General features: G+C 38.9%; 1 protein-coding gene across 5 annotated transcripts in view; it reads right to left on the bottom strand.

Annotated features, from left to right (window-relative positions):
- SLC9B1 (solute carrier family 9 member B1) overlaps positions 1–24,653 on the bottom strand; it is a 142,278-nt gene that overhangs the window by 25,842 nt on the left and 91,783 nt on the right. For all 5 annotated transcript variants that reach the window (XM_063611148.1, XM_055296861.2, XM_055296862.2 and 2 more), the window contains exon 7: positions 18,488–18,663. In XM_063611148.1, coding sequence (XP_063467218.1) covers positions 18,488–18,663 — 176 coding nt within the window. The remainder of the gene's footprint in view (positions 1–18,487; positions 18,664–24,653) is intronic.

Raw genomic sequence — 24,653 nt, 5'->3', positions numbered from 1 at the left:
AGCTCCAAACCTTGATTCTCCATAAAGATACCAACTGAACAACAATATATGGTCTAAAAGCCTTTATGGCATTCCATAAACCATTAAGAAGCTGTAGTAGCACAGACAAGTGCAAAGCCAAGAATAGTGGCATTGAACAAATAAGAAAAGCTGTTGCATTATACTCATGATACCCCTTCCCCAAGCTGGAACAGGTTGGTGTGGCTGGGAAGCACTCAACTTGCAGCTTCTCCATTAGCAGGGAAAGAGAATACTGGAACGGAATTGTTTTATGAGGTTACCTGAAGCTCTCTCTCTCTCTCTCTAACTTGACACCCAACTGGCATACTTTGGATGCATGGGAGCCACTGGGAATAAAGGAGAGGTCAGAGATGATGCAGCACCAGGGAACCTGCAGTACCACAGACAAATACCAGAGGGAGCAACAGCTCCAGAAAAAGAAACTGGCAAACCTCTACCTGGGATGTTGTAATGTATAAACCCAAAGAAGATGCATTCCCAGGAAAGGTTTGAGAGGCTGCTAGAACCTATAGCCATGCTGATTCAGGTAAAGGTCTTCCGTATGAAGCCAGCTGATAAAAACTGGGAGAAGTGTCAGTTTTTTCAAGCGTCCAAATCTTGGCAAAAATAAATAAAGAATAAAAAAATAAAAAATAACAAGGCATAAGAAGAAACAGAGAAACCTGATGACTAAATTAAAGGAGCAAAATAAATCTCCAGAAACCAACCCTAAAGAAATAGACAAATGAGTTACCTGACAAAGAATCCAAATTAACTATCTTAATGAAGCCCAGTGATAACTGAAATAGACAACTAAATGAAAGCAGGAAATAATTCATAAACAAAATGAAAATATTAACAAAGAGATAGAAACTAAAAAAAAAAAAAAAAAAAAGGAACCATACAGAAACTCTGGAGCTAAGGAATACAATAGCTCAACTGAAAAATTCACTATCAGAAATCACCAACGGACTGTGTAACTGCCCAATGGGTTCACCTCATGCCCCGCTTAGACAGAGCTGATTTATCAAGACAGGGGAATTGCAATGGAGAAAGAGTAATTCATGCAGAGCCGGCTGTGCGGGAGACCAGAGTTTTATTATTACTCAAATCAGTCTCCCTGAGCATTCGGGGATCAGAACTTTTAAAGATAATTTGGCAGGTAGGGGCTTGGGAAGTGGGGACTGCTGATTCATCAGGTTGGAGATGAAATCGTAGGGGGTTGAAGTGATGTTTTCTTGCTGTCTTCTGTTTGTGGGTAGGATGGCAGAACTAGTTGAGCCATTTTACCAGTCTGGGTGGTGTCAGCTGATTCATCCAGTGCAGGGTCTACAAAATATCTCAAGCACTGATTTTAGGTTTTACAATAGTGATGTTATCCCCAGGAGCAATTTGGAGAGGTTCAGACCCTTGGAGCCAGAGGCTGCATAACCCCTCAACTGTAATTTCTAATGTTATAGCTAATTCGTTTATCCTGCAAAGGCAGACTGGTTCCAGGCAAGAAGGGGATCTTTTCGGGAAATGGCTATTATCAACTTTGTTTCAGAGTCAAACCATGAACTGAATACCTTCCCAAAATTAGTTCATCCTACTGCCAGGAATGAACAAGGACGGTTTAAATGCTAGAAGCAAGATGGAGTTGATTAGGTCTGATGTCTTTCACTGTCATAATTTCTTCAGTTATAATTTTTGCAAAGGCAGTTTCAATAACATCAAGCAGAAGAAAGAATCAGTGAAACGAAGACTAGTCATTTGAAATTACGGAGTCAGAGGAACAAAAGAGAAAAGGAATGAAGAGTGAAGACAGCCTAAGAGACTTACAGGATGCCATCAAGCAGACCAATGTATGCATTATGAAAGTGCCAGAAGGAGAAGAGAAAAATAAAGGGGCAGAGAGCCAGTTAAAAAATTAATGACCAAAAACTTCTTAAATTTAAAGAAGGAAATGAACATACAAATCCAAGAGGCTCAAAGAACTCCAAGTTGGATAATTTGCAAAAGACCTACAATGAGACACATTACAATCAAACTGTCAAAAGTCAAAGACAAAGAGAGAATTTTTAAAGGAACAGGATCAAAGCAACTTTTCATATACAAGGGAGATGCCATATGGTTATCAGTGGAATTCTCAGCAAAAACTCTACAGGCCAGAAGAGAATGGGATGATATATTAAAAGGGCTGAAAGAAAAAACAAAATGTCAACCAAGAACTGTATAGCCAGTAAAACTGTACTTCAAAAATGAAGGACAAACAAAGAGTTCCCCAGAGAAGTAAAAGGTGAGGGAATTGATCACCACTAGACCTACCTTAGAAAAAATGTTAAAGGGAGTCCTCCAAGTGGAAATGAAAGGGCATTGGATAGAAATACAAAAGCATACAAAATATAAACTTCTTTGGTAAAGGTAAATATATGAGGGAACATAGAATCCTTTAATACTGTAATGGTGGTAAGTAAAACACTTTTTTTTCTTTACTTTTTTTCTTTTTCTTTTTTGAGACAAAGTCTTGCTCTGTTGCCCAGGCTGGAGTGCAGTGGTTTGATCACAGCTCACTGCAGCCTTGCAGTCCTGGGCTAAAGCAATCCTCCCACCTCAGCCTCCCGAGTGGCTGGGACTACACACATGCACCACCACACTCAGACAGTATTTTTAAATTTTTAGCAGAGATAAGGTCTTGCTGGTCTCAAACTCCTAGGCTCAAGCAATCCTCCCATTTTGGCCTCTCAAAGTGCTGGGACTACAGGTGTGAGACACCACACCCAGCCTGTAATTCACTTTTAATTGAAGCATAGAATTTAAAAGGTATAAGCATAATATTACTGTATTAAATTATGTGAATAAACAATATAAAAATATATATTGTGTGACACTGATAACAAAGTGAGAAAGAGGTGTAAAGAAGTAGAGTTTTTGTATGTGATTAAAGTTGTTGTTGTCAATTTAAAATAGATTATTATAACTATAAGATGTTTTCATGTAATTCTACAGTAATCACAAAGAAAAGACCTACAGAAGATACACAAATAAAAATGAGAAAGGAACCAAAGCATGTCCCTACCAAAAAAAGAAATCAGTGAAACATAAAGGGAGGCAGGAAGAGAGGAAAAGTGGAAAAAAATAGCTGCAAGACACATATAAAATGATGAACAAAATGACAATAGTAAGCCCCTCCCTATCAGTAACTACTTTAAATGCAAATAGGCTAATTTTCCAATCAAAAGACAGAGAATTGGCCGAATGGATTAAAAAAATCTAAATATATACTATATGCAAGAGACTTACGTTAGATCTAAACACACACAAAGGTTGAAAGTGAAAGGATAGAAAAAGATACTCAGTGCAGTTGGTAACCAAAAGAGAACAAGGATGGCCATACTTAGACAAAATAGAGTTTAAGTCAAATAATAGCACAAGAGACAAGGATATTACATAATAATAAAAGGGCCAATTGACCAAGAAGATATAGCAATTATAAATGTATATGCAACTAACAGTACAGCATCTAAATATATGAAGCCAACATAGACAGAATTGAGGGGTAACATAGATAACAACATCATAATAACAGAAAACTTCAATATCCCACTTTCAATTATGGATACAATAACCAGAGAGAAGATCAACTGGAAAACACAGAACTTGAACAACATTGTAGACCAACTGGACCTATCTGACATATACAGAACACTTCACCCAATAATAGCAAAATACGCTTTCTTCTCATGTACACACCAAGACTTCTCCAGGATAGATGGCATGCTAGTCCACAAACAAGTTTTTAAAAATTTAAGAAAACTGAACTCATACCAAGTATCTTTTCTGATCACATTAAATGAAATTACAAATTCATAGAAGAAGGACAAAGGAAAAGTAATAAATATGTGGAAATTACAAAAATATACTCTCTTAACCAATTGGCCTGTATGGTTCACATTGTCAATTTGATTGAGGGATGCTTAGATGCCTGATGAAGCACCGTGTATGGGTTTATCTGTGAGGGTGCTGCCACAGGAGAATGATGGATGAGTTAGTGGACTGAGAGAGAAAGACCCATCCTCACTGTGGGTAGGCATCATGCAATTGGTTGCAAGTGTGACTAGAACAAAAAGACAGAAGAATGGGAACATTCAGCTTGCTTGGATTTCTTTTCTATGCACTTTCTCTCTCTTCCAGAGCAGTATGCCTTTTTCTCCTCTTGCCCTTGCACATCAAACTCTAGGTTCTTTGGCCTTTGGACGCTGGGACTTGCATCAGCAGCCTTTTGGGAGCTCTCAGGCCTTTGGCCTCAGACTAGTGGCTGCACTGTCAGCTTCCCTGGTTTTGAGACTTTCAGATTTGGACTGAGCCATGTCACTGGCTTCCTTGGGAGCCATGCTGTAGGCTTCTCTCATTTTCCAGCTTATAGATGGCCTATTGTGGGACTTTGCCTTTGTAATTATGTGAGCCAATTCTCCTTAATAAATTATATTCATATATATGTAAATATATTCTCTTTTATATGCATGTATATGTATCTATATCTATATCTATATCTATATCTATATCTATATCTATATCTATATCTATATCTATATCTATATCTCCTATGGGTTCTGACCCTCTGGAGAACTCTGATTAATATATAGTCAAAGAATAAGTCACAAGGAAAATTAGAAAATGTCTTGAGACAAATAAAAATGGAAACACAACATTCCAAAGCTTGTGGGATGCAGCAAAATGAATATGAAGAGGACAGTTTATATATCTAACTACCTACCTTAAAAAGGAAGAAAGATCTAAAATCAGCAACTTAGCTTTACACCTCAAGAAACTGGAAAAAGAAGAACTCAACCCAATGTTGGCAAAAGGAAGGAAATAATAAAGTCTAGAGCAGAAGTCCGGGTGCAGTGGCTCACAACTGTAATCCCAGCACTTTGGGAGGCCGAGGCAGGTGGATCACCTGAGGTCGGGAGTTCGAGACCAGCCGGAGCAACATGGAGAAACCTGTCTCTACTAAAAAATACAAAATTAGCCGGGCATAGTGTTGCATGCCTGTAATCCCAGCTACTGTGGAGGCTGAGGCAGGAGAGTCACTTAAACCGGGAGGCGGAGGTTGCAGTGAGCTGAGATCGCACCATTGCACTCCAGCCTGGGCAATAAGAGCAAAACTCCATCTCAAAAAAAAAAAAAAAAAAAATGGCTAGAGAATAGAAAAAACCCAATGAAACTAGTAGTTGTTTCAAAGTTCAACAAAATTGACAAATCATCAGCTAGAATATTTAAGAAAAAAAATAAAGACTCAACTTCTTTTAGGAACAAAAGAGAAGACATTCCAACAGATATTACAAAAATAAAAAGGATTCTAAGAGTCTACTATGAATGATTATATACTGACAAGTTGGATAACCTAGGAGAAATGAACAGATTCCTAGTAACATGCAAGTTACCAAGACTAAGTCACAAAATAAAAAATCTTAATAGACCTATAACTAGTAACTGAATCAGGAATCAAAAACCTCCCAGCAAACCAAATACCTGATAAGGGGTTAATATCTAAAATATATACAGAACAACAACTCAATAACAAAACAACCTAAATGAGAAATGGTCAGTTGACTTTGCTATGGTCCAAATGTTCATGTTCTCCCAATATTCATATGCTGGAGCCTAATATTCAATGTGATAATATTAAGAGGTGGGGCATTTTGGAGATGATTAGTTCATGAAGTCGTAGCCCTCAGAAATAGGACTAGGGCCTTTATAAAAGAGGCTTAAGGGAGTTTGTTTTCCCTTTTGAACATGTGAGGACACAGAGAAGGTGCTATCTATAGTGAATATAGTGACCTCACCAGTCACTGAGTTTGTTGTAGCCTAAATCTTGGACTTCTCACACTCCAGAATGCAAGAAATAAATTTCTGTTGTTCATAAATTACCAGCCTAAGGTATTTTGTTATAGCAGCAGGAATGGACTAAGATAGACTTGAACAGACATTTTTTCCAAAAAAAATACAAATGGCCAACTAGCATATCAACCCAATACTACGTGGAAGCTGCCAAGGCTTGGGGATTGAACTCTCTGAAGCAATAGCCTGAGCTGTACATTGGCTCCTTTTAGCCATGGCTGGGACACAGGGCACCAAGACCCAAGACTGCACAGAGCAGCAAAGCTCTGGGCCTGGCCGACAAAACCATTTTTTCCCTCCTAGGCCTCCAACCCTGTGATGGGAGGGGCTGTCATGAAGAACTCTGACACGCCCTGGAGACAATTTCCCCATTATTTTGTCAATTAACATTTGGCTCCTTGTTACTTCTGCAAATTTCTGCAGTCAGCTTGAATTTCTCCCCAGAAAATGGGCTTTTCTTTTCTATCACATCATCAGGCTGCAAATCTTCCAAACTTTTATGCTCTGTCTCCCTTTTAAACATAAGTTCCAATTCCAAACCATATTTTTGTGAATGCATAAAACTGAACACTTTTAAGAGCACTCAGGTCATAAAGTGAACACTTTGCTGCTTAGAAATTTCTTCTACCAGGTGTCCTGGATGGGTTCCAAGATGGCCAAATAGGAACAGTTCCGGTCTGCAGCTACCAGCATGATCGACGTAGAAAACGGGTGATTTCTGCACTTCCAACTGAGGTACGTGGTTCATCTCATTGGGACTGGTTGGAGAGTGGGTGCAGGCCCACAGAGGGTGAGCTGAAGCAGGGTGGGGTGTCGCCTCACCCGGGAAGCACAAGGGGTTGGGGGATTTCCCTTTCCTAGCCAAGGGAAGCCGTGACAGACTACCTGGAAAAACAGGGCACTCCCGCCCAAATACTGCACTTTTCCCAAGGTCTTAGCAACTAGCAGACAAGGTGATTCTCTCCTGTGCCTGGCTCAGCGGGTCCCACACCCATGAGCCTTGGTCACTGCTAGCGCAACAGTCTGAGATCCATCTGCGAGGTGGCAGCCTGGCTGGGGGAGGGCCATCCACCATTGCTGAGGCTTAAGTAGGTAAACAAAGCAGCTGGGAAACTTGAACTGGGTGAAGCCCACCACAGCTCAGCAAGGCCCATTGCCTCTAGACTCCACGTCTGTGGGCAGGGATAGCTGAACAAAAGGCAGCAACTTCTGCAGACTTAAACGTCCCTGTCTGACAGCTCTGAAGAGAGCAGTGGTTTTCCCAGCATGGCGTTTGAGTTCTGAGAATGGACAGACTGCCTCCTCAAGTGGGTCCCTGACCCCTGTGTAGCCTAACTGGGACACACCTGGGCAGTAGGGGCTGACAGACACCTCATATAGGTGGCTGCCCCTCTTGGATGAAGCTTCCAGAGGAAGGATCAGCCAGCAATATTTGCTGTTCTGCAATATTTGCTGTTCTGCAGCCTCCACTGGTGATACCCAGGCAAACAGGGTCTGGAGTGGAACTCTAGCAAACTCCAACAGACCTGCAGCTGAGGGTCCTGACTGTTAGAAGGAAAACTAACAAACAGAAAGGAATAGCATCAACATTAACAAAAAGATCATCTATGCCAAAACCCCATCTGTAGGTCAACAATATCAAAGACCAAAGGTAGATAAAACCAAAAGGATGGGGATAACCAGAGCAGAAAAGCTGAAAATTCTAAAAATCAGAGCGCCTCTTCTCCTCCAAAGGATCACAGTTCCTTGTCAGCAATGGAACAAAGTTGGATGGAGAATGACTTTGACGAGTTGACAGAAGTAGGCTTCAGAAGGTTGGTAATAACAAACTTCTCCGAGCTAAAGGAGGAAGTTGGAACCCATTGCAAGGAACCTAAAAACCTTGAAAAAAGATTAGACGAATGGCTTACAAGAATAAACAGTGTAGGGAAGACCTTAAGTGACCCGATGGAGCTGAAAACCATGGCATGAGAACTTTGTGACGCATGCACAAGCGTCAATAGCTGATTCAATCAAGTGGAAGAAAGGGTATCAGTGATTGAGGATCAAATAAATGAAATAAAGTGAGAAGACAAGGTCAGAGAAACAAGAGTAGAAAGAAATGAAGAAAGCCTCCAAGAAATATGGGACTATGTGAAAAGACCAAATCTATATTTGATTAGTGTACCAGAAAGTGATGAGGAGAATGGAACCAAGTTGGAAAACACTCTTAAGGATATTATCCAGGAGAACTTCCCCAACCTAGCAAGGCAGGCCAACATTCAACTTCAGGAAATACAGAGAACACCACAAAGATACTCCTTGAGAAGAGCAATTCCAAGACAAATAATTGTCAGATCCACCAAGGTTGAAATGAAGGAAAAAGTGTTAAGGGCAGCCAGAGAGAAAGGTCAGGTTAGCCACAAAGGGAAGCCGATCAGACTAACAGCAGATCTCTCAGCAGAAACCCTACAAGCCAGAAGAGAGTGGGGGCCAATATTCAACATTCTTAAAGAAAAGAATTTTCAACCCAGAGTTTCATATCCAGCCAAACTAAGCTTCATAAGTGAAGGAGAAAATAAAATCCTTTACTGACAAGCAAATGCTGAGAGATTTTGTCACCACCAGGCCTGCCTTACAAGAGCTCCTGAAGGAAGCACTAAACATGGAAAGAAACACCTGGTACCAGGCCAGTATAAAAACATGCCAAATTGTAAAGACCATCAATGCTAGGAAGAAACTGCATCAATTAACGGGCAAATAACCAGCAAATATCATAATGACAGGATCAAATTCACACATAACAATATTAACCATAAACGTTAATGGGCTAAATGCCCCAATTAAAGGACACAGACTGTCAAATTGGATAAAGAGTCAAGACCCATCAGTGTGCTGTATCCAGGAGACCCATCTCATGCGCAAATTCGCACATAGGCTCAAAATAAAGGGATGGAGGAAGATCTACCAAGCAAATGGAAAGCAAAAAATAGCAGGGGTTGCAATCCTAGTCTCTGATAAAGCAGACTTTAAACCAACAAAGATCAAAAGAGACAAAGAAGGCCATTACATAATGGTAAAGGGATCAATGCAACAAGAAGAGCTAACTATCCTAAAAATATATGCACCCAATACAAGAGCACCCAGATTCATAAAGCAAGTCCTTAGAGACCTACAAAGAGACTTAGACTCCCACACAATAATAATGGGAGACTTTAACACCCCACTGTCAATATTAGAAAGATCAACAAGATAGAAGGTTAACAAAGATATCCAGGACCTGAACTCAGCTCTGCAACAAACAGACCTAATAGACATCCACAGAACTCTCCACCCCAAATCAACAGAGTATACATTCTTCTCAGCACCACATTGCACTTATTCTAAAATTGACCACATAATTGGAAGTAAAGCACTCCTCAGCAAATGTAAAAGAACAGAAATCACAACAAACTGTCTCTCAGACCACAGTGCAATCAAATTAGAACTTAGGATTAAGAAGCTCACTCAAAACTGTACAACTACATGGAAACTGAACAATTTGCTCCTGAATGACTACTGGGTAAATAACAAAATGAAGGCAGAAATAAAGATGTTCTTTGAAACCAATGAGAACAAAGACACAATGTACCAGAATCTCTGGGACACATTTAAAGAAGTGTGTAGAGGGAAATTTATAGCACTAAATGCCCACAAGAGAAAGCAAGAAAGATCTAAAATCTACACCGTAACATCACAATTAAAGGAACTAGAGAAGCAAGAGCAAACACATTCAAAAGCTAGCAGAACGCAAAAAATAAGATCAGAGCACAGCTGAAGGAGATAGAGACACAAAAAACTCTTCAGAAAATCAATGAATCCAGGAGCTGGTTTTTTGAAAAGATCAACAAAATTGATAGACTGCTAGCAAGACTAATAAAGAAGAAAAGAGAGAGGAATCAAATAGATGCAATGAAAATGATAAAGGAGATACCACCACTGAGGCCATGGAAATACAAACTACCATCAGAGAATACTATAAACACCTCTATGCAAATAAACTAGAACATCTAGAAGAAATGGATAAATTCCGGGACACAAACACCCTTCCAATACTAAACCAGGAAGAAGCTGAATCTCTGAATAGACCAATAACAGGCTCTGAAATTGAGGCAATAATTAATAGCCTACCAACCAAAAAAAAGTCCAGGACCAGATGGATCCATAGATGAATTCTACCAGAGGTACAAAGAGGAGCTGGTACCATTCTTTCTGAAACTATTCCAATCAATAGAAAAAGACAGAATCCTCCCAAATTCATTTTATGAGGCCAACATCATCCTGATACCAAAGCCTGACAGAGACACAACAACAAAAAAAAGAGAATTTTAGACCAATATCCCTGATGAACATTGATGCAAAAATCCTCAATAAGATACTGACAAACAGAATCCAGCAGCACATCAAAAAGCTTATCCACCATGATCAAGTTGGCATCCCTGGGATGCAAGGCTGGTTCAACATACAAAAATCAATAAACGTAATCCATCATATAAACAGAACCAAAGACAAAAACCACATGATTATCTTAATAGATGCAGAAAAGGCCTTCGACAAAATTCAACAGCCCTTCATGCTAAAAACTCTCAATAAACTAGGTATTGATGGGACATATCTCAAAATAATAAGAGCTATTTATGACAAACCCACAGCCAATATCATACTAAATGGACAATAACTGGAAGCATTCCCTTTGAAAACTGGCACAAAACAAGGATGCCCTCTCTCACCACTCCTATTCAACATAGTCTTGGAAGTTCTGGCGAGGGCAATCAGGCAAGAGAATGAAATAAAGGTATTCCATTAGGAAAAGAGGAAGTCAAATTGTCACTGCCTGCAGATGATATGATTGTATATTTACAAAACCCCATCATCTCAGCCCAAAATCTCCTTAAGCTGATAAGCAACTTCAGCAAAGTCTCAGGATACAAAATCAATGTGCAAAAATCACAAGCATTCCTATACACCAATAACAGACAAACAGAAAGCCAAATCATGAGTGAACTCCCATTCACAGTTGCTTCAAAGACAATCAAATACCTAGGAATCCAACTTACAAGGGATATGAAGGATCTCTTCAAGGAGAACTACAAACCACTGCTCAATGAAATAAAAGAGGACACAAACAAATGGAAGAACATTCCATGCTCATGGGTTGGAAGAATCAATATCGTGAAAATGGCCATACTGCCAAAGGTAATTTATAGATTCAATGCCATCCCCATCAAGCTACCAATGACTTTCTTCACAGAATTGGAAAAAACTACTTTAAAGTTCATATGGAACCAAAAAAGAACCTGCATTGCCAAGTCAATCCTAAGCAAAAAGAACAAAGCTGGAGGCATCACACTACCTGACTTCAAACTACACTACAAGGCTACAGTAACCAAAGCAGCATGGTACTGGTGCCAAAACAGAGATATAGACCAATGGAACAGAATAGAGCCCTCGGAAATAATACCACACATCTACAACCATCTGATCTTTGACAAACCTGACATAAACAAGGAATGGGGAAAGGATTCCCTATTTAATAAATGGTGCTAGGAAAACTGGCTAGCCATATGTAGAAAGCTGAAACTAGATCCCTCCCTTACATCTTATATAAAAATTAATTCAAGATGGATTAAAGACTTACATGTTAGACCTAAAACCATAAAAACCCTAGAAGAATACCTAGGCAATACCATTCAGGCCATAGGCATGGGCAAGGAATTCATGACTAAAACACCAATAGCAATGGCAACAAAAGCCAAAATTGACAAATGGGATCTATTTAAATTCAAGAGCTTCTGCACAGCAAAAGAAATTACCATCAGAGTGAACAGACAACCTACAGAATGGGAGGAAATTTTTACAATCTAACCATCTGACAAAGGGCTAATATCCAGAATCTACAAAGAACTTAAACAAATTTATATGAAGAAATCAAACTACCCTATCAAAAAGTGGGCAAAGGATATGAACAGACACTTCTCAAAAGAAGACATCTATGCAGCCAACAGACACATGAAAAAATGCTCATCATCACTGGCCATCAGAGAAATGCAAATCCAAACCACAATGAGATACCATCTCACACCAATTAGAATGGCGATCATTAAAAAGTCAGGAAACAACAGGTGATGGAGAGGATATGGAGAAACAGGAATGCTTTTACACTGTTGGTGGGAGTGTTAACTAGTTCAATCATTGTAGAAGACAGTGTGGCGATTCCTCAAGGATCTAGAACTGGAAATACCATTTCACCCAGCCATCCCATTACTGGGCATATACCCAAAGGATTATGAATCATGCTGCTATAAAGACACATGCACACATATGTTTATTGAGGCACTATTCACAATAGCAAAGACTTGGAACCAACCCAAATGTCCATCAATGGTAGACTGGATTAAGAAAATGTGGCACATATACACCATGGAATACTATGCAGCCATAATAATGATGAGTTCATGTCCTTTGTAAGGACATGGATGAAGCTAGAAACCATCATTCTGAGAAAACTATTGCAAGGACAAAAAACCAAACACCTCATGTTCTCACTCATAGGTGGGAATTGAACAATGAGAACACTTGGACACAGGGTGGGGAACATCACACACTGGGGCCTGTCATGGAGTTAGCGAAGGGGGGGCGGGGATAGCATTAGGAGATATACCTAATGTAAATGACAAGTTAATGGGTGCAGTACACCAACATGGCTTATGTATACATATGTAACAAACCTACACATTGTGCACATGTACCCTAGAAGTTAAAGTATAATAATAAAAAAAACTATGACACTGTCCTATATACCATATCTGTACAAAAATTATAAATTTGAGATAACCATCCAGAGATATTTCTCTACTTCTTGGAAAATATACCAGCATTGAAACATCAAAAAAATTAAACAGTTCTTCTTTCGTCCAAAAAAAAAAAAAAAAAAAGAACAATAGGGAATCCTCCCTAACTCATTTTATGAGGCCAGCATCATCCTGGTACCAAAGCCTGGCAGAGACACAACAAAAAAAGGAATTTTAGACCAATATCCCTGATGAACATCGATGCAAAAATCCTCAATAAAACACTGGAAAACCGAATCCAGCAGCACATCAAAAAGCTTATCCACCACGATCAAATGGGCTTCATCCCTGGGATGCAAGGCTGGTTCAACATATGCAAATCAATAAACGTAATCCATTACATAAACAGAACCAAAGACAAAAACCACGTGATTATCTCAATAGATGCAGAAAAGGCCTTCAACAAAATTCAACACTCTTTCATGCTAAAAACTCTCAATAAACTAGGTATTGATGGGACATATCTCAAAATAATAAGAGCTATTTATGACAAACCCACAGGCAATATCATACTGAATGGGCAAAAACTGGAAGCATTCCTTTTGAAAACTGGCATAAGACAAGGATGCCCTCTCTCACCACTCCTATTCAACATGGTGTTGGAAGTTCTGACCAGTGCAATCAGGCAGGAGAAAAAAATAAACAGTATTCAGTTAGGAAAAGAGGAAGTCAAATTGTCCCTGTTTGCAGATGACATGATTGTATATTTAGAAAACCCCATCATCTCAGCCCCAAATCTCCTTAAGCTGATAAGCAACTTCAGCAAAGTCTCAGGATACAAAATCAATGTGCAAAAATCACAAGCATTCCTACACACCATTAATAGACAAACAGAGAGCCAAATCATGAGTGAACTCCCATTCACAACTGCTACAAAGAAAATAAAATACCTAGGAATCCAACTTACAAGGATTGTTGAAGGACCTCTTCAAGGAGAACTACAAATCACTGCTCAACGAAATAAAAGAGGACGCAAACAAATGGAAGAATATTCCACGTTCATGGATAGGAAGAATCAATATCATGAAAATGGCCATACTGCCCAAAGTAATTTATAGATTAAATACCATCCCCATCAAGCTACTAATGACTTTCTTCACAGAATTGGAAAAAAACTACTTTAAAGTTCATATGGAACCAAAAAAGAGCCTGCAATGCCAAGGCAATCCTACGCAAAAAGAACAAAGCTGGAGGCATCACACTACCTGACTTCAAACTATACTACAAGGCTACAGTAACCAAAACAGCATGGTACTGGTACCAAAACAGATATATAGACCAATGGAACAGAACAGAGGCCTCAGAAATAAGACCACACATCTACAGCCATCTGATCTTTGACAAACCTAACAAAAACAAGAAATGGGGAAAGGATTGGCTATTTAATAAATGATGCTGGGAAAACTGGATAGCCATATGTAGAAAGCTGAAACTGGATTCCTTCCTTACATCTTATACAAAAATTAACTCAAGGTGGATTAAAGACTTAATTGTTAGACCTAAAACCATAAAAAAGGATGAGTTCATGTCCTTTGCAGGAAGATAGATGAAGCTGGAAACCATCATTGTCAGCAAAACTATCACAAGGACAGAAAACCAAACACCACATGTTCTCACTCATAGGTGGGAATTGAACAATGAGATCACTTGGACACAGGGCTGGGAACATCACACACTGGGGCCTGTCAGGGGGTGGAGGGCTGAGGGAGGGAGAGCATTAGGAGAAATACCTAATGTAAATGATGAGTTGATGGGTGCAGCAAACCAACATGGCACATGTATACCTATGTACCAAACCTGCACGTTGTGCACATATACCCTAGAACTTAAGGTATAACAACAACAACAAAAAAAGAAGTTTCTTCTACCAGATGTCTTCAATCATCTCTCTCAATTTCAAAGTTCCATAAATCTCTAGGGCAGGGGCAAAATGCCACCAGTCTCTTTACTAAAGCATAGCAAGAGTGACCTTTACTTCAGTTCCCAACAAGTTCTTCATCTCCATCTCAGACCTCCTCAGCCTGGACTTCACTGTCAAGGTCACTATCAGCAGTTTGGTCAAAGCCATTCAACAAGTCTCTAGGCAGTTCCAAACTTTCTCACATCTTCTGGTCTTCTTCTGAGTCCTCCCAACTGTTCCAACCTCTGCACATTACACAGTTGCAAAGTCACTTCCACATTCTCAGGTATCTTACAGCAATACTCCATTACTTCAGTATCAAAATCTGTATTAGTCATGGTTCTCTAGAGGGATAGAACTAGTAGGATATATATATATATATGTATGAAAGGGAGTTTATTAAGGAGAATTGAATCACACCATCACAAAGTGAAGTCCCACAACAGGCCGTCTGCAAGTTGAGGAGCAAGGAATCTAGTATTGGCTCAGTCCGAGTCCCAAAACCTCAAAAGTAGGGAAACAGACAGGCCAGCTTTGAGTCTCTGGATGAAGGCCTGAGAGTCCCTGGAAAACAACTGGAGTAAGTCCAAGAGTCCAAAAGCCAAAGAACCTGGAGTCTGATATTTGAGTGCAGGAAGCATCCGGCATGGGAGAATGATGAGGGCCAGAAGGCTCAGCAAGTCAACTTCTCCTAACCTTCTTCTGCCTGCTTTATTCTAGCCATGTTGGCAGCTGATTGTATGGTGTCCACCCACACTGAGGGTGGATCTGCCTCTCCCAGTCCACTAAATAAATGTTAATCTCCTTTGGCAACACCCTCACAGACACAAACGAGAACGATACTTTGGATCCTTCAATCCAATCAAGTTGACACTCACTTAATATTAACGTTCACAATGTAATATTCACCCCATTTGTAATTTTTCTTTAATATACAAGCTCCTTGAGAACATGCACCATTTGATCTTGTCTCTCTGTTGTGTTGGGAGGCAGTGGAGAAGAGAAGAGTTAAATGTGTGGGTGTGGAGTGAGACTGCCAGATTTGTATCTTGGCTCCCCTACTTATTGGATCTCTGACCTTGAGTAAATTACTTAACATCTTTCTCAGTTTCCTTACCTGTAAATGAGTGGTGACATATATGGAACTTAGAACAAGAGCCAAGCAAGTATTCAATAAAAGCTAATGTTGTTGCCTACTGTTTATTCTCAGTGTTTGGCATAGTAGCCGGCAAAAGGAAGAGGAATTTTTTTTTTCTTTTTTTCAGACAGTTTCCCTCTGTCACCCAGGCTGGAGTACAGTGGTGTCATCTTGGCTCACTGCAACCTCTGCCTCTTGGGTTCAAGCGATTCTTGTGCCTCAGCCCCCTGAGTAGCTGGGATTACAGGCCTGTGCCACCACACCCAGCTAACTTTTTGTATTTTTAGTAGAGATGGACCTTTGCTATGTTGGCCAGGCTGGTCTTGATATTTTTTTGAAACATGACTGATAACAATATTTTTTGAAAGAATGACAGATACCAATCATGAAGGAAAAGATTTTCACAATTGACAATAAAAAACTTTAACTTCTGAATGGTAAAAAGAGTGAGAAAATTAAAAGCCAAATTACAAATTGAAAAAACTAAAGTATATAAAACAAAGGTTTTCATTCTTAATTTAATGCAGAATCTTGACAAATCAAAAAGAACAAAAGGTGAACCCACCTAAAAGAAATAGGCAAAAAACTTTCAAGAAAAGCAATTTACAAAATGCCAATGACTAATAAACATGGATATTTAACATCACTAGTATTCAAAGTACTTCATTTATAGAGATCCCTCCTTCACCTATCAAATTAGCAAAGATGAAAAAGGCTAGTAATACCAAGTTTTGAAGAGAGGTGAGAGGAAATGACAAGTTTATGTACCCTGGTAGGACATGATATTGTGGCAATATGTTTCAGAACACTCACAAATGTATATACCCTTTAGATCAACAATTACACTTTTAAGTTTAAGAAAATATGAAGATTAGGTACAAATATTTCTCTATATGTTCAACTAAGTATTATTTTTTAAATTAAAAAAAAATTTTTTTTTGAGACAGAGTCTCGCTCTGTTGTCCAGGCTGGATAGCTCCCTACAGCCTCTGCCCCCTGGGTTCAAGTGATTCTTCTGCTTTAGCCTCCTGAGTAGCTGGGATTACAGATGCCCACCACCATGCCCAGCTAAGTTTTGTATTTTTAGTAGAGACGGGGTTTCACCATGTTGGTTGGCCAGTCTGGTCTTGAACTCCTGACCTCAAGTGATCCACCCTTCTTGGCCTCCCAAAGTGCTGAGATTACAGGCATGAGCCACCATGCCTGGCCAATTTTTTAATTTAAAAAAATATTTTTATAGCAGCACAACTAAGTATTATTTTAATAGTAAATATTGGAGTCAACTTTAATTTTGAACAGGATAAGTAATTACGATGCAGCACATTGTATATTCTTTCATCAAGCTAAACAACTATTAAAAATGATATACAAAGACATTTACTGAAAAGAAACATGTTTGTGATATACAGTTAAATGTAAAACAATTCAGGTTATAAGAACATATTAGGCCGGGTGTGATGGCTCACGCCTGTAATCCCAGCACTTTGGGAGGCCGAGGCGGGCGGATCATGAGGTCAGGAGATCAAGACCATCCTGGCTAACATGGTGAAATCCTGTCTTTACTAAAAATACAAAAAAATTAGCTGGGCGTGGTGGCCGGCGCCTGTAGTCCCAACTACTTGGGAGGTTGAGGCAGGAGAATGGTGTGAACCCGGAAGGCAGAGCATGCAGTGAGCCGAGATTGTGCCATTGCACTCCAACCTGGGTGACAGAGCAAGACTCCGCCTCAAAAAAAAAAAAAAAAAAAGAACATATTGGTCAATATTCACTGATTTTTATAAGAATATTTGACAGAGATGGGGGAAGGGAAGGGAAGGGGGACGGGAAGGGACGGGAAGGGAAGGGAAGGGAAGGGAAGGGAAGGGAAGGGAAGGGAAGGGAAGGGAAGGGGGAAGGGGGAAGGGAAGGGAAGGGAAGGGAAGGGAAGGGAATATGGATGGATTTATATCAAAAGGTCCAGAAGGAAATGATTCTTTTCTTCCGGATGTGACTATTGCAGATTTTATTTTTAACTTTTCCTCTTTTTCTTATTTATTTATATTTTCTGATTTTAAGAGAAACTATAAAACCATATATATTACTTTTCAACTTAAAAATATTTTAGTGCTTCAATAATACAGAAGACTCAAACATTGCAGATAATTAAAGCATTACTAAATGTGGAAATGTTTACTTTCACAATTTCTGTAGTGATATTCAAGACCAAATATCACCTTGGGAATCAGAACTGGTGCAGGATCTTGTCCTAACACTACCAAAAAGGCATATGGCTGTCCCAGCTCTGTATGTTTATGTTGCCTTATAATAGAGCAATCAGTTGTTTATTAGGATGGCCAAAAAGGCACATTTCAAAAATGCCTATTAAAATATTAGTAGTCAAATAATACTGCTGCTTAATTTTTTCTAATGAGAACTGATAAAATTCCAAAGCAACATAAGCAGATAAATAGTAATAATATGGTTTATCAAATTAATTGTCACATGATTGTTAAAATGAGATCATGTGAGTTAAGTAATGGTATCTTAAGCCACTGAAACATCTTCCTTGGTCTGGAATGAGCTTTCTATGGAGATTAAAAAGATGTTAAATTGAACAGTCTTGGTTAATAAATGAAGAAGCAAAGCCAGAAACCCTGTTTAAAGAACTAACAAAAAAGGTCATGAATGATCTGGTGGTTGTTATGTTTTCTCGTTTACCCGAGGAGAAGACTATGCTCAAACATGTATTGAATCCAGTGATAGCCAGAATGTCGTCCATACTGCTAGCAGCCATTAGTAAGGTTGGAATGCCTTCCTCAACACCATATCCATCTTTTTGCAACATCGTCATGTAAGGGACAACAACAGCAGGAGAGACAGCACTTAGGACAAAACTGAAAGAAAGAATGAAAATTAATTTAAAAGCATCTTTTTAATCAAGTAGTGTTTTATAAGTACAAGTAGTTTATAATAACTTTATAACAAACATTGTTTAGAAGAATTTCAAATTTGAGTGAATGCAATTTAATGGTGATAAAACTTTTCATGCATTGTTTAGTGCTGGCTAAAATTTTATACAGACGTTGTTTAAAATGTTGGGCTGAGCACAGGTTGCAGCCTCTCCCTCTATTTCTAAATCCTTTGAAGTGAAGATGTAAAAGTAATAGAAAAATTCATAACCTAACTAGAAAGCAAAAGGTGAATCCTCAATGGACAAGAAACTAAGTATATCCCAGGAAGATAAGAGACAGACAATTTAGGATTGAAAAAAGGAAATCATAAACCAAAATGTATGTAAATAAGATCGCCTCAAAAGATACATGTGCTTCTAAAAGTGCTCCAAACCCTGAAATGGCAGATGCTGGGAGCAGGAGAGACCTCTGGGGAAACCAAATAGTTGATTATTTGTAGTATCACTGTAAGAATGGTCAGACAAATCTACCTTCCACACATTTCCTACCTCTTGAGTAAATAAGTAAGGAAGGAAGGAAGGAACAGAGTTGTCTGCCCAAAAAAACAAGTGTGGCCACCTAAGTTACAAAAGCAGTTACATTTCTGGAGTGATTGATGACACCCATGAGGAATGGGGAGGCTCCTGCTCAGAATACCTTCTATTGGCATATCTTTTCCAGAATTTCACCTCATCTCTTCTACATTTACTTTATAAAGGCTGAAGTATATCCTGTGTAGAAATGCTTTTGGTGCTCCTGCCAGAATCCATTTACCAGGTCAATGAACACATCTCCCAGTGCTGCTTGTTGGCTGCTAATATCTGCAGGTTTCCAGAACCCTTGTCCTGCTGACAAGCACCTACCTGGAAATACTAGGGAGGTTGTGCACCCCTCTACTTTCCCTCCAGACAGCATCTGCCAGTGACTGACTGATGTGAGTGTCTAATAGTTTAGCCCATTTGCTTCTGGCTGTACAACCTCTATGGTGCAGTTTATGCTACAGATTTCCCTGTGGGCTCAAGAAGAGACTAGACTTCTCTAAGACCACATACTGGTCTAGTTCAGTAGTTCCTGGACTCTGCTGCACATTGTAATCACCTGTTGTATTATTTTTCTCATTTTGCTTAACAAGTTATCCCCAAACATAGCAGCTTAAAACAACAAATATTTATTGTCTTATGACTTCTGTGGGTCAGGAATCTGGGCACGGCTTAGCTGTATGCCTTGACTTAAGATTTCCCATGAGGTAGGGTGGGGTGGGAGAAGATCTGCTTCCAAGTTTACTCATGTAGCTATTGCAGCCTTCAGTTTTTTCCAATGGGGTTTTCTCCACAGGTCTGCCTCAGGACATGGCAGCTGGCTTCCCCAGGAATAAGTGATCAAAGAGAATTTAATCCACAACATCAATTAAAAACACAAAATATCTAAGAACAAAACTGTGAAGATAGTCTATACTTTCATAAAAGTTGTGAATATAATAATATAATAATTAAGATAATACCTGAATACTTAGACATTTCACAAGTGTGAACTAAAAAGCCTCAATTTACCATCGTCCAACACCACGCCTAGCTAGTTTTTGTGTTTTTAGTAGATACGGTGTTTCACCATTTTGGCCAGGCTGGTCTTGAACTCCTGACCTCAAGTGATATGCCTGCCTTGGCCTCCCAAAGTGCTGGGATTATAGGCATGAGCCACCACACCCGGCCAAAGCCTCAATAATATAAAGATGTAATCTCTCCCCCAAATAAATTAATCAGGGATACACCAATCAAAATCTTTGCGAGGATTTTTACTGAGCTTGACAAGCTGATTATAAAATTCATTTGGAAGAATAAGATCTTAGAACGAAAGATCAAGTAAACTTAAGAAAACAAGATACTGTTTTTGTAAAGGTAAAATAGTTAAAACTGAATAATAGTGACATATAAACAGACAAAATAAATTGGAAGAAAAGAGAATACAAAGTGTGGAAACAAATCTATGGGATATGTTACATCATACAATTGGTATTTTAAATCAGTGGGAGAAAGAAAGAAATCTTTCATAAATGGTGTTGAGATAACTATTTATGTGGAAAGGAATATAGATAGATCCTTACACATAATAAATGTTAAAAGCTTAAAAGGAAAAGTAGTAATAAGAAAATGTAGGGGGCTAGGCGCAATGGCTCACACCTGTAATCCCAGCACTTTGGGAGGCTGAGGCGGACAGATCAGGAATTTGAGACCAGCCTGGCCAACATGATGAAACCAATAGCTGGGTGCAGTGGTGCATGCCTGTAGTCCCAGCTACGTGGGAGGCTGAGGCAGGAGAATCACTTGAACCTGGGAGGTGGAGGTTGCAGTGAGCTGAGATCATGCTACTGCACTACAGCCTGGGTGACAGCAAGACTCTGCCTCAAAAAAAAAAAAAGAAAATGTAGAATAATATATTTGTGATCATGAGGTAAAAAGGACCTTTTGAATGGTACATACAAAGGCATTAGACATAAAAAGAGATTTTGATACATTCAATTTTATTAAAGTAGTACTTCAAAAGCAACTTCAAAAGTACTACAATAAAGTACTTCAAAACTTCCAAAAGCTTCAAAAGCAATTCTGCTCTTTCTCCCCCTTTTTTCCTTTTTCATTTTCAAAGTCAAATGAACAGTGTTGTGTATTGGCAATTTTGTCTGTTGAAAATAACAAAATACGCTTCTTAGAGTGAAAACAAATCATCACAAACAAATTAAATATCTAGTGATATTTGCAATACATATAATTTACAAATGCATATAACAGATATAATTAACAAAGAAGAGAAGACCAACTCAACAAAAAAATGGACAAAGGATATGAACAGGCTAGTTACAGATAAGGAAAAGTTGAAGGACAACACATATATAAAAGATATTCAAGCTTGTGAATAATCACAGAAATGCAAATTAAAACAACAAAAATATGCCATTTTTTCAATTATCAGATTGGAAAACATTATAAAATTTAATAATATCAAGGATTTTCAAGAACAACAGGTATGCTCATAAGCTATTGGTATTAGGGCAAATTAAAGTGGCCATACCGAAGGGATTTTGGCAGTGTACATCAAACTAAAAATGCATATAACCCAGGTAACTATTCTAGACAAACTTATATTTATGTAAAATGAGACAAATAAAATGCTATTTTTGTTGTAACATTGTAAATAAAATCTGCTGTTGACATACAATGTAATCTTATACAATTAAAAGGAATAAACTACGTTTGTATCCGTCTTGAGATGGATAAACTTCAAGACTATTGTTGAGTGAAAAGAACAAATTGTAAAGTAAAATTTTCTTGGGTACGATTAAATAAAAATGCACAAAATAATACTCTTTTTTTTTTTCTGGGTTCACAAATACATTTGTTAGAAGTCCAGAACATTATTTTTAAAGATCTAGAATGATAAGATAAAACTCACGAAGATGCTGCCACTCTGTCCCCAGTGGCACATGAGTGCACCCCACAGCACCATTGCCCCGGCTGGCACATGCAAGTATGCAGAACACCCCCATCCCACTCCTGCCGGCACTGCACCCCTGCCAACACATGCATACCTGCTGTGTGCTGCTGCTGCTGGCACATATGTGTGAATGGGGACCTTGCTACAATCACTACAATGAAGCACTTTGGCTGGCACACCCCATCAGAGTGTTGTTGCCAGTGGACTGGGAACACCTCAGTGCCCACCCACATTAAGGGTGGATCTGCCTCTCCCAGTCCACTGAGTTACTGAAGGAGCATACCTCAAAATAATTGGAGCCATTTATGACAAACCCACAGCCAACTTCATACTGAATGGGAAAAAGCTGGAATATTCCCTTTGAGAACTGGAACAAGACAAGGATGCCCACTCTCACTACTCCTATTCAACATAGTGCTGGATGTCCTAGCCAGTGCAATTAGGCAAGAGAAAGAAACACAGACATCTAAATAGGAAGAATGGAAGTCAAGCTATGCCTCTTCATAGGTGAAACACTTTTATACAAAGAAAACCCCATAGTAGCCTCTCAAGAGCTCCCAGAGCTGACAAATGACTTCAGCAATGTTTCAGGATACAAAAATCAATGTTCAAAAATCTGTAGCATTTCTATACACCAACAACATCCAAGCTGACAGCCAAATCAAGAATGCAATCCCATTCACAATAGCCACAAAAAAACTACAAAATACCTTGGAATACAGCTAAGCAGGGAGGTGAAATATCTCTACAATGAAAATTACAAATGAGTGCTCAAAGAATCAGAGACAAGAGAAACAAAAGGAAACCATTCCATGATCACAGGTAGGAAGAAGCAATATTGTTAAAATGGCCATACTGCCTAAGGCTATTTACAGAGTCAATGCTATTCCTATCATACTACCAATGACATTTTTCACAGGATTAAAAAAAGCATTCTAAAATTCATTTGGAGCCAAAAAAAAAAAAAAAAAAGCCCAAATAGCCAAAGCAATCCTAAGCAAAAAGAACAAAGCCGAAAGCGTCACACTACCTGACTTCGAACTGTACTACAATGCTACAGTAAGCAAAACAGCATGGTTATGCTCAGCAAAAGAAATAATCAGCAGAGTAAAAAGACAACCTATAGAATGGGAGAAAATCTTTACAAACTATGCATCCAACAAAGTACTAATATCCAGAATCTGTAAGGAACTCAAAAACAGACATAGACCAATGGAACAGGTTACAGAACACAGAAATAAAGCCACACACCTATAGCCATCTACTCTTCAACAAACTTGACAAAAACAAGCAATGGGGAAAGGAATCCCTCCTCGGAAATTGTGCTGGGATAACTGGCTAGCCGTATGCAGAAAATTGAAACTGGACTCCATATGTTTCACTGTTTACAAAAATCAACTCAAGATAGATTAAAGACTTAAATGTAAAACTCAAAACTATAAAAACCCTGGAAGATATCCTAAGAAATACCATTCTGGATACAGGCCATTCTGGACATATCCTAAGAAATACCATTCTGGATACAGGCCATTCTGGACATATCCTAGGAAGTTTCAATTCTGGAAAACACTTTATGATGAAGGCGCCAAAAGCAGTTGCAACAAAAACAAAAATTGACAAATGGGACCTAATTAAACTAAAGGGCTCTGCACAGCAAAAGAAATCATCAACAACCTATGGAATGGTGGAATGGGAGAAAATATTTGCAAACCATGCATTTGACAAAAGTCTAATATCCAGAACCCAAAAAGAACTTAGAAAAATCAACAAGCAAAAACCTAACAACCCCATTAAATGGGCAAAGGACAGGAACAGACACTTCTCAAAAGAAGACAAACACGTAGTCAACAAGTATATGGAAAAATATTCAACATCACTAATCATTAGAGAAATGCAAAACAAAACTGCAATGAGATACAACCTCACAGGAGGCAGAATGGCTATTATTAAAAAGTCAAAAAGTAATAGATGCTGGTGAGCTTGGGGAGCTACTCCCAGGTCTTTGGAAGGCTGAGGCATGAGAATTACTTGAACCTGGGAGGCAGAGGTTGCAGTGAGCTGAGATTGGGCCATTGTACTCTAGCCTGGGCAACAGAGCAAGACTCCATCTCAAAAAATAAAAAATAAAAAATAAAACAGAGAGAGAGAGACAGAAAAACCCACAGCCAACATTATACTGAATGGGGAAAAGTTGAAAGCATTCCCCCGAGAACTGGAACAAGACAAGGATGCCCATTTTCACCACTTCTATTCAACATAGTACTAGAAGTCTTAGCCAGAGCAATCAGACAAGAGAAAGAAATAAAGGGCATCCAAGTCAGTAAAGAGGAAGTCAAATTGTTGCTGTTCATGATGATATGATCATATAATGAGAAAACCCTAAAGACTCATCCAAAAAGCTCCTAGATCTGATAAATGAATTCAGTAACGTTTCAGGATACAAAATC

Source organism: Symphalangus syndactylus, chromosome 10 (genome assembly GCF_028878055.3).
Source record: "Symphalangus syndactylus isolate Jambi chromosome 10, NHGRI_mSymSyn1-v2.1_pri, whole genome shotgun sequence".
Taxonomy (NCBI): domain Eukaryota; kingdom Metazoa; phylum Chordata; class Mammalia; order Primates; family Hylobatidae; genus Symphalangus; species Symphalangus syndactylus.
This window is presented reverse-complemented; position numbering and strand designations above follow the sequence as displayed.